We start from the raw sequence: 14,174 nt of genomic DNA, 5'->3' as shown, positions 1-14,174 counted from the left end.
CTTAAGGGAGAAAGGGTTTGTTTTGGCTCACAGTTTGAAGAGACAGTCAGCCATGGAGAGGAAGACATGGGCAAGAGCGTGAGGCAGCTGGTGAATCCGTGTCCATCGTCCACAAGCAGTGTGAGGTGAGTGCTGACATTTGCCACCCCACCACCTGCCGCCTCATTTTCAGTGTGGGACCTCAGCCCATGGAGTGGGGCCTCACACGGTCAGGGTGGGCCTTTCTTCCTCAGTTGAGCCTCTCTAGACACACCTTATAGACACATCCATTATTCCTAATAAATGCCCCATTTGTCTTTTCTTTTGATTTTTTGAGACAGGGTTTCTCTGTGTAGCCTAGGCTATCCTACACTCACTTTGTAGACTAGGCTGGCCTCGAACTCACAGAGATCCACCTTCCTCTGCCTCCCTGAGTTCTGGGGTTTACATGCATGTTTCACTGTGCCATATTTTCTTAATTCAGTTAAATTGGCGGTCAAAGTTAACCATCAAAAGTTTCCTTCTTATCCATGTAACATCCAAACACAGAGCTTCTAACCATTACATTCCATCTGTGGTCATTAAATACTCATGGCCAGGTCATAATGCAAAATGTGTATCTGTAACCGTCACTAAAATCTTAACCCAAGTTAAGTTAAGACCCATATGACAGGAGGCAGAGTTGACCTTTAATGTCCATGCTCGAATTTAGTGCAGGTGTACACATAGACAAAGAGGCAAAGAAATACATGCAAATTCACTTGTTTTTTAAAGCAGACCTTTATGCCCTGTTCATTCCATAAACACTGCAGCTCAGTTCCATATACACTGCAGCTCAGCTTGGGTAGCAGCTCCGTGTTGTCTTACTGTGAAATCCTGACCTCACAGTACTTTCTTTGATGCTATGCTGATGACAGGAGGAGCAAAGTTCTGGAGAGAGTTGGACTGGCAGTTACCTGGTCTGATCTTGGTGATAACTCATAGCCCACTAGCAACAACAGTGCCATGGACACATCCAACCACAAGAGGACAAAGCACATCCTTACACCACCGTTAGCCAGAAGGGGCCCAGAATTATCACAAAGGCTCCACTGAGAACAGCTGAGATCCCCGCTCTGTCTGGTTGGTGCTCAGCAGAGAAAACTCCAAAGATGATAAATCTCTAGTTGGTATTTATTTAACAAGTGTTTCTTGAGTATTTTTTTTTCAAACATTATGATTTTTAAATGCTTGTTTTGGGGACGTGCTGGCACATAGCCAGCACCAGGAAGGCAGAAGGATGAGGATCAGGATCTGAGGCCAGCCTAGGCTATTAAAGATACTGTCTCAAAACAACCAGACAAACCAAGCACCTTGTTTTTTAGGACAGAACTCTCAAGTTTTACTTCCCCCTTCCCAGAATCCTTTTGATGACCCAGTCTGCCTCCATCTTAGGCTTAAAAGCCATCTTTGTTTTTATTTATTTAACCACTTTACAGCTTGATCCCAGCCCTGTGGAGAGCCGCTTGGGCATGCCCGGGCAAAACGCCATTACAAGATGGCGCCGACATCCGGCTCTGACCCTGGAAGACAAGTAATATTACGCATGCGCAAGGGCAAAAGCGCGCCAAGTCTTGGCCCAGCCCAGGGCGTCTTGTGAGGTAATGAGTAAGCAGCCAATCATAGACCACACGCCGCCTTAGGGCGTATATAAGCAGTGCCATTCCTGGGCTCGGGGTCTTCCTCTCATTACTGCTGAATAAACGCTTGCTGCAGAAGAATCCTGGTGTCCGTGTGCGTTCTTGCTGGCGAGACGACCACGCAGGCTACTCAGCCCCCTTCCTCCTCTCCTCCCAGTCCCACCCTCACACCCACCTCTCCTTCTTCTCACAGAAGGGGAGGCCCACAAGGGTTGCCAATCCACCCTGGCACCTCAAGTCACAGCAGGACTAAGTGTATCCTCTCCCACTGAGACCTGACAAGGCAGCTCTGCTAGAGGAAAGGGATCCAAAAGCAGGCAACAGAGTCAGAGACAACCCCTACTCCCACTGTGAGGGGACCCACATGATGACCAAACTGTGCACACCTGCTACATGCGTGTGGGGGTCTAGGTCCAGCCCACGCATGCTCTTTGGTTGGTGGTTCAGTCTCTGTGAGCCTCCATGGGCCCAGATTAGTTTACCCTGCAGGTTTTCCTGTGCTGTCCTTAACAGCCATCTTACAGTAAAGACCATCTAGGCTCACTCCTGTTTGTGATTAAACCTCTGTTTCTCAAAGATTGGGCTATGCCCCACCTGTAACTGCAACACTAACTACAAATGGTTCTGTAACGCATCTTGTTCCAGAAATGGAAATCATGTCTTTGTTTCAAAAGTTGTTCTTAACCATCTTGCAACCCTACCTTGGTTTCAAAAGTTCTATGACCACCTCTGACAACCTCATCACGGCTGTTCTTATCACTATCTTGTTGTGCCCACCTTGTAGCAATGTCTTTGTTTCGGGAGGTCATTATGACTAACTTGCTATGCTTATGTTCTGCCCCCATAACCCACATATTTTGCCCAACAAATCTTCCATTTAGAAACCTCTTACCCCCAGAGCTATAAAAGCCTTGTCTTCCTCATGTCCAAGGCTGACCTCTTCAATCCTGCCTTAGGGGGAGGCAGCCTGTGTATATGAATAAAAAAGTTTACTTTAATTAATTTGGCTATGATGATCTGGGTCAGTGCGCTTTCTCTTCTCTTTTTTGGGAGTAACATATTGCCCTTGGCCCATAGGCAACCAAATATGAGTTGGTTGTCTGTTTCTCTATTTTTTTTCTATTGCTTTTACAGTGGCCTGGTCAGTTCTGATGGGGGAGTGTTAGAAAAGTCTTCACTAGAAATAGAGAGACATGGTCTGCCCTAGGAGGGCAGCAGCTGGTTCTAAGGGGGAAGAAGACAAGTGAAAGACTCGGGGATAAGCATACAGAAAGGAGGAGACTCCAGTAACAATGAGAAGCCAGAAGAGAGATGCCAGAGGCACAAGGAGTATGAGGAAGCGATAAACTCTGGAACATGCTCAGATAAAACTTTAGCATCCTTCTCTCCCAGCTTCCACCAGAGCCTCAACAATTACTCTGTGTCCATTCCAATCACAAAAGAGGGGGCTGGCCTTGAACCCAATTCTGGGTAAGCAATCTGAGCTTTAGACTTTCAAAGGTTTGAAATGTCAAAACTTCATTTGATATGCAGTTAGTAGAAAGGTCTGTGTCTCTTGTACTGGGCCTTAACTGTGCTGGTGAGGAAGGCAAGCCAGGGGCATAGCAGGGAAGGAGAGGGACCTGAGGAGACAGGCTGAGAAGTCAGGAAGGTGAGCGCTGACAGCAGTGGCTAACCTCCAGGGCACTGGCTGTCCTGGAACTTGCTATGTGCAGTAGGCTGGTCTTGAACTCGCAAAGACCCACCTGCTTCCGCCTCCTGAGTGCTTGGGGTTATAGGTATGCAACAGCCAGGCCAGAGTCTTTGGCACCTTCCATGGTGGGAGATGATTCTCCTTGCCACAAACATACAAGGGCTTCGGACGCTGAGTTTGAAGAGGTGCCCACGGTCACTTTGAGAGCACCAGCTTTGCCCTCCTTCTGGATTGTTTCCTTTTGCCAGAGCCAGACCCAGAACATGGGGAAGAGATGCCTTGGACTGAACACACCAGCAGCACTACTCTCGGGGTACTCTCCCTCTTAGGGTACTTTTAGCCACATGTCTCATCACCCTCTAGTCCTAGCCAAGGGTGACTTTATTTCTCTTTTTGCTATGCTGGGTGTGAAACTCAAGACCCTTGGTGTACCAGACACAAGTCACTACAGTGAGCTATATAACTTTGTCCCCAGACCTTCCCTCACTAAAGACAAGGTGTCTTGTCCTTAGACCATGATTTGTATAGTTTGTAAGACCGAAAACATGTGTCACCTGTGTTTCAAAACCACAGGTGGGAAGGAAACAGACTAAGAATTTGACACACGGGCTGGAGAGATGGCTTCGTAGTGTTCTGAATTCGAGTCCCAGCACCCACACCACAGTTCACAGTCCTCTCTAACTCCAGCCCCAGGGCACTGGATGCCCTCTCCTGGCCTCTTCTGTGCCAGACAAGCACACGATAGACTTTCGTACATGCAGGCACAACATTCACACATATAAAACAAACATAAATAGATCTTTGCAAGAACTTAATGTAGTATTTGCCTGATACTTTTTCCCTATTTTCTTTGAGTGGGCATCGGTGAAAACATACTGTTTTGTTGTTGTTGTTGTTGTTGTTGTTGTTGTTGTTTTTCTCTATCTCTGAAAGAGAAGCCAGTCCTTGTGCTCTGAGTGCTCTTCCTTTTTCAGGTGGGACACTGAAAATGAGCGTGAGTGGGTGTGTATATTTGTGCACGTGTTTCGGGAGCAGCCAAGGAGACTGCTCCTTGCCTGCCCCCCATCTTTGTTAGGGAGACCTAGAAACAAGGAAGCCATTTCAAGTGTGCGTCCTCCAGGCCTACCCACCGATCACGCATCCTCAAAGAGGAATTGCCTGCTTCGGCTTGGCCTGTGAGCTGTGGGTAAATCTGTGGGGTACGCTCTTGCCTGACTCGGGAAGACCCACTCCAAATGTACATGGTGTAGTCTGGTAACAACCAGATTTTTTTTTCAAGGCAGGGGAAAGGTGGGATTGTTTGCTGTTTGCTTTGTTGGCCTTCCTCCCTCCGACAGGCTTGTTTACCCCATCTCTGCTGCTGATTTCATTAGCTGGTGTTGGAAGCAGCTTCTTCAGGCCTCCAGTGCAGACTGGAAACCAGTGACTCTTCAGGAACCCACTGCAGGCCTTGGGCAGCGTGGAGCGCTCAGCCTTGGACAAGGCAACAACCGGCTTCCCACCCTCTCAGTAGCAACACAGCTGCTATTGGAGTCTTTTGACCATATTTTCTAAACCAACACAATAAATCCGTGCCTAACAGACAAATTTACACATTTGTCTTTCTCTTTGTTTTTTTTTTTTGTTTATTTGTTTGTTTGTTTGTTTTAGTGGACTGCTGTTAATAGGTGGAGGCTGGGCCTCACTGGGATGGGAGAGGAGATGGGTTTGGCATCTGGCCGACAGTGTGTGGAGGGAAGGAGCAGCCTGGGCTTCGGTGAGGCTAAGCAACCAGAGAAACAGAAAGCATGATCAGCCTGATCCTGAGAAACGGAGAAGAGAAGACTAAAGTTTCTACATGCCAACAGGCTCCAGTCTGGAGCCTGAAGAGTGGTGACAAGGGAGTGGAGAAAGGACAGATACGCAGGTAAATCCCGAAAAGCTGGGTCAGGGGCTCCTGAGCACTCGGATGGCATGGTATCAACTGCCTCAGCAACCTGGAGTCTCAGCATGGCCGATGACGTTCAGCACCGTGGGAGAGGCTAGCTAGTGTTAGTGAAAAGTCTCCGTAGGTGAGCCGTCTCAGAATGTAAACTCCTGGGCAGAGGGGGTGCCTTTGTTAGTTTTTACACACACTGGTCAACCATTTGTAAAAGCTTGTACTTGGGCCAGAGAAAGGTTTTGCTTTTCCTAGTCTGACTCCGGGGAAATGCTTTGCCAATTTTCTGTGGGTCTGAGGTCTTTACCCTTAATGTGGCCATGCCCGTGTCAACTAGAGAATATGTATTCACTCAGGACTTCATTCCATCTCTACACACTCACTCAAGATGTCCTCAGCTCCCGACACAAAGTCATGGCTAAGGAATGGGACTCTCATTCCTAGACACTGGCTGTCCTGGGAAGATCAAGCTGAGGACAGAACGGCATGAACCTAGTAATGATGGACGACGAACATCTTACCAGGTTAAAGTAAAATAAAATCAATACAGCATTTCCTCAGGTCTGAGGGTGATGGATCACTCTTAGTGTTTCCCTTACTGTTTTGAAGACTTACAGATAAAAGGACTAAGCCGGGCATGGTGCACGCTATAATCCCAGCACTCTGGGAGGCAGAGGCAGGCAGATCTCTGTGAGTTCAAGGCCAGCCTGGTCTACAAAGTGACTCCAAGACAGGCAGGGACGTTACACAGAGAAACCCGGTCTTGAAAAACAAAAACAAAAACAAAAACAGAAAAAAAAAAAAAAAGAGGTGTAGCTTGGTTGGTAGAACACATTGTATAGCTTATACTAATCCCTAGCTTCAGCCCTCAACACACACACACACACACACACACACACACACACTAGTTTACAGGTAAACTACTTCACTCTGGCATCTGTGTCTCTCAGGGAGATGTGCTAGTGTGGAGGGTTGGCTCAGACCCTGGCCTTTCTGAGATACCCTTACCATACTTTCTGAAACCTTGGCAGTCCATTGCCTCCTCCTGGGTCACAGGGGTCAGATGGAGCGTGAATGCACAGAGGGGAGAAGTCTTCATCAAAGACTTTGTCATTCACTTAGTGGCTTTCCTGAGAAGAGCCTGTGAGATCAGGTTGAAGTTCTGTGCTGGCCTCCCCGTGGGACCCTGACCACCAGTGTTCTTTCCTCTCTTCCCTGTGGAGCTGAGAGAACAGTGGCCCAGATCAAACAGGTTGAAGGTGAGGTGGCCTTTCTAGCGAGCCAGGACGTGCTGTTCTTGTGTGGGAGACTTCTAAAGTTGGACAGTGCAGTTTGTTCTCATCTTGTCTCTCACAGACACTCTGCAGCAACCACTATCAAGCTGTCCCTCCAGGCAAAGCTCGCCTCCTTCCTTATGTCCTCGGGCTCTGCCAAAAAGGTCAGCCCCTGCTCTCCACACCTCCTTTAGCCTCTCCTCCTAGCTCTGTCCCACATCTCCAGCTCAGTAGGAAAATTCCCAAGACATTACCAGTGTCCAGAGTCATGGGATATAGAGAGAACTGAGGTGGACACTGTTTGTGAAGGTCTGAGGACAGAGGGGTGTCTATAAACACCTACTTAACCACCTCTGAGTCTCCACACAAACCACTTGGTAATATAAACATTCCCACCCATATCCAGTACATATGTAAACCACAAGAAATACCTAAATATTACCATGTGAGCATACATACTTGTGTAAAATTTACACACACACACACACACACACACACACACACCACAGTTCAACACAAATATGAGTCTCACCTGTCCCGCCTCACCAAAGCTCACCTGCTAGGTGGCACCCCAGCGGAGAAGACCACATGGTGAAGCAGGAAGCCAGAGATGACCAGCCGTCAATCTCATTCTTGTTACAACAACCCACTTTCTTGGGATCTAACTGGAGGACAGATTTCCAGCTGTGAATCTCTTGAGTATGTGAGTGAGTAAGTGAGCTTGAGCGTGTGTGTGTGTGTGCGTGTGCGTGTGTGTGTGTGTGTGTGCGTGTGTGTGCGTGTGTGTGTGTGTGTGTGTGTGTGTGGTATCTTTCCCAATTGCTCTCCTTTTAAGACAAGGTCTCTTGCTGAACCTGGAATGCACTGATTTGCCTAGCCTAGCTAGCCAGGGAGCCATAGGGTCAACCATGTCTTGGCTTTCCCCCTCTTGGATCACAGATGTTTGAGACTGAGTGTGTTGGTTTGTTGGTTGGTTGGTTTTGTGAGTGTTGGGGATTCAAACCCAAGTCTTCACTTTTACACAACAAATATTTTACCCATGGAGCCATCTGCCCAGCTCTAGGTGGCCCTCCCTGTTAAAGGCTCTACCCCCTCCCCGACACTGAGAAGCTTCTAGTGCATGATCCTCTGAAGGCCATAGCTCCAGACAGGTTCCTGCAGCTCAGTGAGAAAAACGAAGATGAAATACATACAAGAGATGTGAAAATCTCATATGAACCGATGAAGGCCACAAGGAAAGGCCTGACAACCAGCAGAGATACCTGAAGTGACAGGTAGCCTCAGCAGTCATCCGAGGAAGCTCGGAGGCCTTGCAGAGGGAAACGTAGGCTGACGCCTTGGTGTGGAATGTGCTAGAAGGTGAAAGAGAGAGAGACAGAAAGAGAGAGACACAGAGAGAAATAAGCTAAGAACTAATAACTCTTCAAACTTTAACGTCCATTGACACGTACTCATGTCTAATAAATGAACTAATCATAGGTCTCAAAAGTCCAAAGTTTTCATTCACCCCTGTGCTCCCCTGGAGGGAAGCCATGTCTGGCATAGGTGCCAGCTGCTTTCCCACACTCCCTCTCTTTTGTGTGTGCCACGTGCTGTCCTTTGGTCGAGCTGACCTTGTACAAATCCCCCTTGTTCTAAGTGCCCGCCCACGGCCTGCTGATAAAAGGAGGCTCATCCCTTCCCCAGCGAACACTGCTCCTGTCCTCTGCAGCTGCTACCATCTTCAGCCTATTTCTTGCCACCATGAAGCTGTTGCTTCTGCTTCTTGCCATATCTGTGGCAACAGAACTGGTGATGGCAGGTACCTTGGGTTCTTTTAGGATCCGGTTCTTGTCTCTGGATTTCTTTCCTTTCTTTCACTCTCAATGGGCGACACCCAAGGCTTTTCAGCTTTCACACAGTTTCGGAAGCTACCTCAAGATCCTGTCATTCATACTGTGCTCTATTTCTCTCTGCGTGTGTCTCTCTGTATGTCTCTCTGTCTGACTCTGTCTTTCTGTCTCTGTGTGTGTCTCTCTGTCTCTGTCTTTCTCTCTGTCTCTCTGTCTATCTCTGTCTCTTTCTATCTCTCTCTCTCTCTGTCTCTCTCTCAATCTCTTTTGCTAAGTAGCTGCATAAGAGATGTTTGGGGGTGTGGTCTGGTACCTTGGGGCAAGAGTGGCATTCTGGTGGGAACTTAGGAGAGGGTTGAGGAGTGAAGGGTTGGGTTCTGGTTGGGGATTTGGCTAGGGCTGGTTCTCGATGAGGGAGCCTTCAGGGCCTGGGGTGACAGACAGAGCCACAGCACGGACTGAAAGTGACAGCCTGGTTTTCCTGACAGCTTGGAGCGACACGGAGAGGGGTGAGACTTGGTTGAGTAGGGCTGCTGCTGGCATTTGATGGCTGGGAATAGGTGGGGGCGGGGACAAGCACCTGGTGTGCAGGGTACTTGGATTCAGCTTGGTGGCGGGCAGCTGCTTGGCGCTGGGCTGGTGACTTGATCAAGTTTGGGTTTGGCTTGGAGTGAGGCCACCTGGATCACTGAATGTGCTGAGGCAGGAGGCTTGGCTGGGTCTCGAGTTTAAATTAGGTGAGTATGAGATCAAGGGGGACTGGACACTTGGCTGCGGCTGCGGCGTGCTGGCTCCTGTCACCAGCTGTTAATGAGCTTCCGGTGCTGCACTGTGATGGAGTGAGCTCTTCTGTCCACAGTGGCAGCACGTGGACACTGTGCCTTTCCTACCATTCCCAGGCTCACACATATCAATTCTGGAGGAAGTAAGTGCTAGGAAGTTGGGGGTGGCCAGGATGGTGGCTGGGGAGATACTGTGGAAAGAACTTTTCTTGGCTGGATGTGGTGGCGCTCACCTTTAATCCCAGCACTGGAGGCAGAGACCGGCAAACTTCTGTAAGCTCAAGGCCAGCCTGCTCTACATAACCAAGTTTCAAGCCAGGAGCTGAGACTCCATATCAAAAACAAAGGAGAGATTTCCTGAAAGCTTTCCAAGATCAGTCACCTCTATGCTCTCCCTCTCACGGCCCACTCGACTTTCTTGGGACCCAAATCAACACTGCTCATCAACTATGTGGCTGCTTCTCCCCTGCCTGCCTGTGCTCTGCTGCTTCTTGTCTGTCCCTTGAGCAATACCAATGCACACCTAACAGTTGCTCCTATGCCCCAAAGACGAATGCTGGAAGGACGGACACTGCCGGGTGTTGTGCAAGGATGGTGAAGACAGCGTCATACGCTGCCAAAATCGCAAACGCTGCTGTGTCCCAGAGCGCTACTTAACAATCCCCGCTGAGGTTATTGATGGAGTCCTTGACTGGACCAGTGCTACGATGCCCTTAGAAGTCCATAAAAAGAAAAAAAGATCCCTCTATGGATAGAAACGGACGTGGCTTCTCATCCTTTAGTCCCTACCCCACATTAAAGTTCACAGAATTGAGTGTTTCGTCTGTCTGTCTGTCTGTCATGGAGTTCAGAGGCAGCGGAGAGAAGTCGTCAGGATTGGATCTTGGTAGTCGGGTGGGGAGCACCTTGTTGAAGATGGTGTCACCCGCCAGCCCCAGGAGCAGCTGTTGAGACAGACGAAAGCTGAGGGTGCAGGGGTGGGTGGTTCATCTTGAGAGAAAATGGGTCAAAGGTGGGCAGGGCTGAGTGGAACCTAAATCTTTGGATTTCTAGGGCCATCAGCTGAAATAGCTTCATTAATGCCCAATCGCTCTTAGCCTCGGGGGCCAGAAAGTTTCCAAATATGAAAAGTACCTACCGTTCATTCAGTCATAGACCGACCTGTTCACTATTCACTTTTTTAGCATTCTCTCACAGATTTATGCACACACTCACCCATCCCAGCTCTGCCTCTTACCACTAATGGGCGCAGCTTATAAGTCTGCCAGAGTTCAGCATCTCGTTTTGGAAAGGCCGGACAACAGACAGCATCATGTAGCTCAGGGTTACAGTAGAAATTAAACCGGCACAGAGCAGGGGTCTAAGGACTCAGGTACGTTGTCTGAGTCCCTCCTCAGTTTCTGCAGGCCCGGGAAGTGGAAGTACTGCCAGTCTTCCCTGACTCTGGCGGGGGGAGCCAAGGGACAGAATCTACATCGTTGGGGTGGATAAATCAACACGGGTGAGACTAGAAATTGGGAAATTAAGGATCCTGATGTGGAATGTGTGGGACTACGTGGCTGTCTCAAATCCTGGTCTTGGGGGCGTCATTTCTACAGTGTGGTTGCTCACCCCTGAGCTATGCTTCTAAGGATGAGTACTTAGCTCTAAGGATGAGCTATGCTTCTAAGGATGAGACCTGGGGACTCCAGAAGCATAACACATGCCATCAAGGCAGAACTTGACTATGATATAGGCAGAGAATATCCTAGAGAAAGAGGCACCAAGTTACCTCCTGTTCGTGATCCTGCCTCTGCTCTGGGCTTCCTCTGAGCCCCTCCCACAGAGTGAGAAAATACTGGTCCAGTGACTCTCACCCTGCCTTCAGGCTTGTGCTTTGATCAGTAGGGTCTGCTGCTGTCTGCCCAAGGCTCCCTTGAGGCTACTTCCAGAACATGGGCTGTTCCCTAGGTTCACCCATGAACTTTGGGATTGTACCAGTAGGCAGCAGGAGAAGAGTCAATCACATTCTGTTTTCAGGAGCCAAGGCCGAGCTTGGATCACATGCTGTCATGAGCTCAGTTTTCAAATTTTTGTGTGTGTGTGTCTGAGTGTTTTGCCTCATGTGTATATGTTACCATGTGCATGCTTGGTGCCCACAGAGCTCAGAAAAGGGGACTGGGTCCCCTAGAACTGGAGTTATGGATGGTTATGAGGCACCATATGAGTGCTGAGAACTGAACCTCAGTCCTCTGCAAGAGCAGCAAATGCGCTGAACCACTGAGCCTTCTTTCCAGCCCTTGAGCTCATGGTTTTAACCAGGATGTTTTAATAAGGCCTGTGTGGGGGCCAGAGAGGTGGCTTAGTGGTTAAATGCTCAGTGCACAAGCTTGAGGACCTGACTTGGGATTCCCAGGGGCCACACAGAGCTGAACATGCTGGAGTGAGTCGTCTTCTCAGTGTTGGAAGGACAGTGACAAGAGGATCCCTGTGGTTCTTGCCAAGTATTTCAGCCCAACTTACCCAGGTCAGGCCCCACTGGGAGACCCTGTCTCAAAAAACAAAGTAGACGGTTTCTGATGACAGCCAAGGTTGACGTCTGGCTTCCGTATATCACACACACAAGTGCACACACATAACTAGGGGCAGCGGAAGTGCACTTGGAGGTTCCAGCTCCTAAGTTTTTGTCCTTCAATGGCACCCTAGTTGGGAGGTGCACTCTCTCTTCCACATGTCCTCCAGTGGCACTGTAGAGCCTGGTGGCCGTGGAAGTGCTGCATGGTCCTTTGGGTATATACCAGGTATGTATGTGGGTCGTGTGATAGCTGTTTTTAGCTGCTTCAGAAACCTCCAGGCTGATTGCCACAGGGCTGAGCCCATTACATTCTTGCAAACAGTGGACAAGGGTTCCGCCTCCCACATTTCCCTTATGGCTACAGATATCAAATACTTTCAAAGAGACTTATTGGCCATATGTGTTTCTTCTTTTGATATATGTCTAGTCAGCTCATTGGCCTATTTATTGATTGGCAATTTTACTCTTTGGTGTCTGAGTTTTCTTCTTCTTCTTCTTCTTCTTCTTCTTCTTCTTCTTCTTCTTCTTCTTCTTCTTCTTCTTCTTCTTCTTCATCTTCGTTTAGAGTAGCAGAGGAGTTAATTTTATTTCAACATAAAATTTAAGTTATTTTACAGAGTAATGGTTCATTTTCCACTCTGTAACAGTGATGGAAAAAAAATGAAACATTTCTTACAGCTTACTCTGGTTTAAAAGTGAGTGCAGTGGTTCCCACCTGTCTGGGGCTGAAAGGATGGGGTGTCAGGGTTTTTTTTTAAATGCTTATTTTATTTTGTATGTGTGGGTGTTTTGCTTGCATGTTTTCCCATGCCCATGGAAGCCAGATGATGATTTGGGGTGCCCTGGAGCTGGAACTACAGACAGTTATGAACAGCCATGTGGGTGCTGAAAAATGAAACCTAGGTTCTCTGGAATAGCCAATGCTCTTGACCACTGAGCCATCTCTTCGGGCCCTATAGTTTGGTTTTTTGCCATTCTTTATATATTCTCGATAGTAACCCTGTGTTTGAGGTTTAGATGAAAATACTGTTCCCTCTTTCTCTTAGCCACTCTACTGATAGTTTCTTTTGCTGTAGGAAGCTTTTTAATTTAATTTAACCTCATTCGTAAATTCTTGGAGTCACTTCTTGGGCTGTTAGAGTCCGACTGAGAAAATTTCTGTGCCTATATCCTGAAGCACTTTCTCCTAGCACTCCCAGTGTTTCTAGTTTTAAATCAAGGCCCCTAATCTGCTTGGAGAGGACTTTTGCTCAGCGTGAGAGCTGCGGATCTGGTTTGCATGCCTGCAGCACCAGCTGCTGAGTAAGCCTCCTCCTCCCAGCATGTGTTTGTGACCCCTTTGCCAAGATTAGGTGTCCCTAGCTGTGTGGGCTTGCTTATGAGCCCTCTGATCTTTCCCATCCACCTCTCTGTCTGTTTTTGTGCCGGTCTCCTCCTGTGTTCACCATACTAACGTCCAGAGCCTTGCCCTGAACCCAGCAGGACAGAGAAACTGTCTCACTGGCTGTGGTGCTCACTGTCAACCATCAGGTGTTTTTCTGTGCTCCTGTCTCCCCCAGTCTATGTCACTAGTAAGCAGAAATTAATTATCATTCTTCTTCTTCTTTTTTTTTTAACCAGGCAGAAATTCTCCCCTTCCATGCATGGCTGACCTAGGATTCTGTAGGCCTTCCTGCAAGAAGGATGAACAGCCCTACTTCTACTGTAGAAATTACCAGAGATGCTGCCTCCAGCCCTACGTGAGGATCAGCCTTACGGGTGGTAAATGAAGACACTAACTGGTCTTATGAGACATGCTGGCCAAAAAAAACCCCACAAACCAAACAAAAACAACACAAATGTGAAAGCTGGTGACCACCATGCAGGAACTTCCAGGGAAGCCATCTTTGCTGTCTACCTCCGTATTAAAACGCATGCATCTACATGCGTATTTGTCTTTCCTCCACTGGGTACAGTGCAAAATTGGGTTTTGCATGGTGAGGTGTCTCTCCCAATCTGAATACTGCTGGAGAAGGGTATGGGCGCCTGAGTGACTTTAGGAGAGGAGCCCTGAGCAGCCACTGAATGTGAGAGGGTACGGTGGAAGCTGGGGAGGGGGAGGGGAGGAGGAGAGGTTTGGGGTCTGGGATGGGTCATGACAATCTATGCCATGTAGAACTGGGGAGGCGGGTACCAGAGCAAGCAGGGTGGGAGAGGTGTGTAATCTTGCAGGCCTGGTTGGTTAAGCCTGGAAGAGCTTCTGAGCAGAGACGTTGGACTGAGAGTAGGTTGTGTGGTCATGGCTTCAAGTTGTGATGCTGGCATTGGCTTGGGGTAATTGCAGAAGGGATTTTAGTAACACACCCCCTTCGCCATGATTGCTAAGATCTTCTCACTCCTAGAGGGCTTAATACACACACACGTATACACACACATATATATGTTTTTCGAGACAAAGTCTCTCTGTATAGCCTTGACTCTTCT

General features: G+C 48.4%; 1 protein-coding gene across 1 annotated transcript; it reads left to right on the top strand.

Annotated features, from left to right (window-relative positions):
• Nucleotides 1-8,286: 8,286 nt before the first annotated feature.
• Defb119 (defensin beta 119) lies at nucleotides 8,287-13,480 on the top strand. Its single transcript, XM_055617956.1, has 2 exons — nucleotides 8,287-8,344; nucleotides 13,332-13,480. Exons 1-2 carry the CDS (start codon nucleotides 8,287-8,289, stop codon nucleotides 13,478-13,480), a joined length of 207 nt encoding a protein of 68 aa, XP_055473931.1.
• The last annotated feature ends 694 nt before the right edge of the window (nucleotides 13,481-14,174 follow it).

This window comes from Psammomys obesus, unplaced genomic scaffold (assembly GCF_907164565.1).
Source record: "Psammomys obesus unplaced genomic scaffold, mPsaObe1.curated_primary_1811, whole genome shotgun sequence".
Classification (NCBI taxonomy): domain Eukaryota; kingdom Metazoa; phylum Chordata; class Mammalia; order Rodentia; family Muridae; genus Psammomys; species Psammomys obesus.
Note: the sequence above shows the minus strand (reverse complement) of the source record. Positions and strands in the feature narration are given on the sequence as shown.

Bases quoted from the DNA above. Each gene is read 5' to 3' on its own strand.
- Defb119 (XM_055617956.1), top strand. From the start codon at position 8,287: ATGAAGCTGTTGCTTCTGCTTCTTGCCATATCTGTGGCAACAGAACTG. The intron at 8,345-13,331 runs GTACCTTGGGTT...TTTTTTAACCAG, and splicing joins AACAGAACTGGTGATGGCAG to GCAGAAATTCTCCCCTTCCA.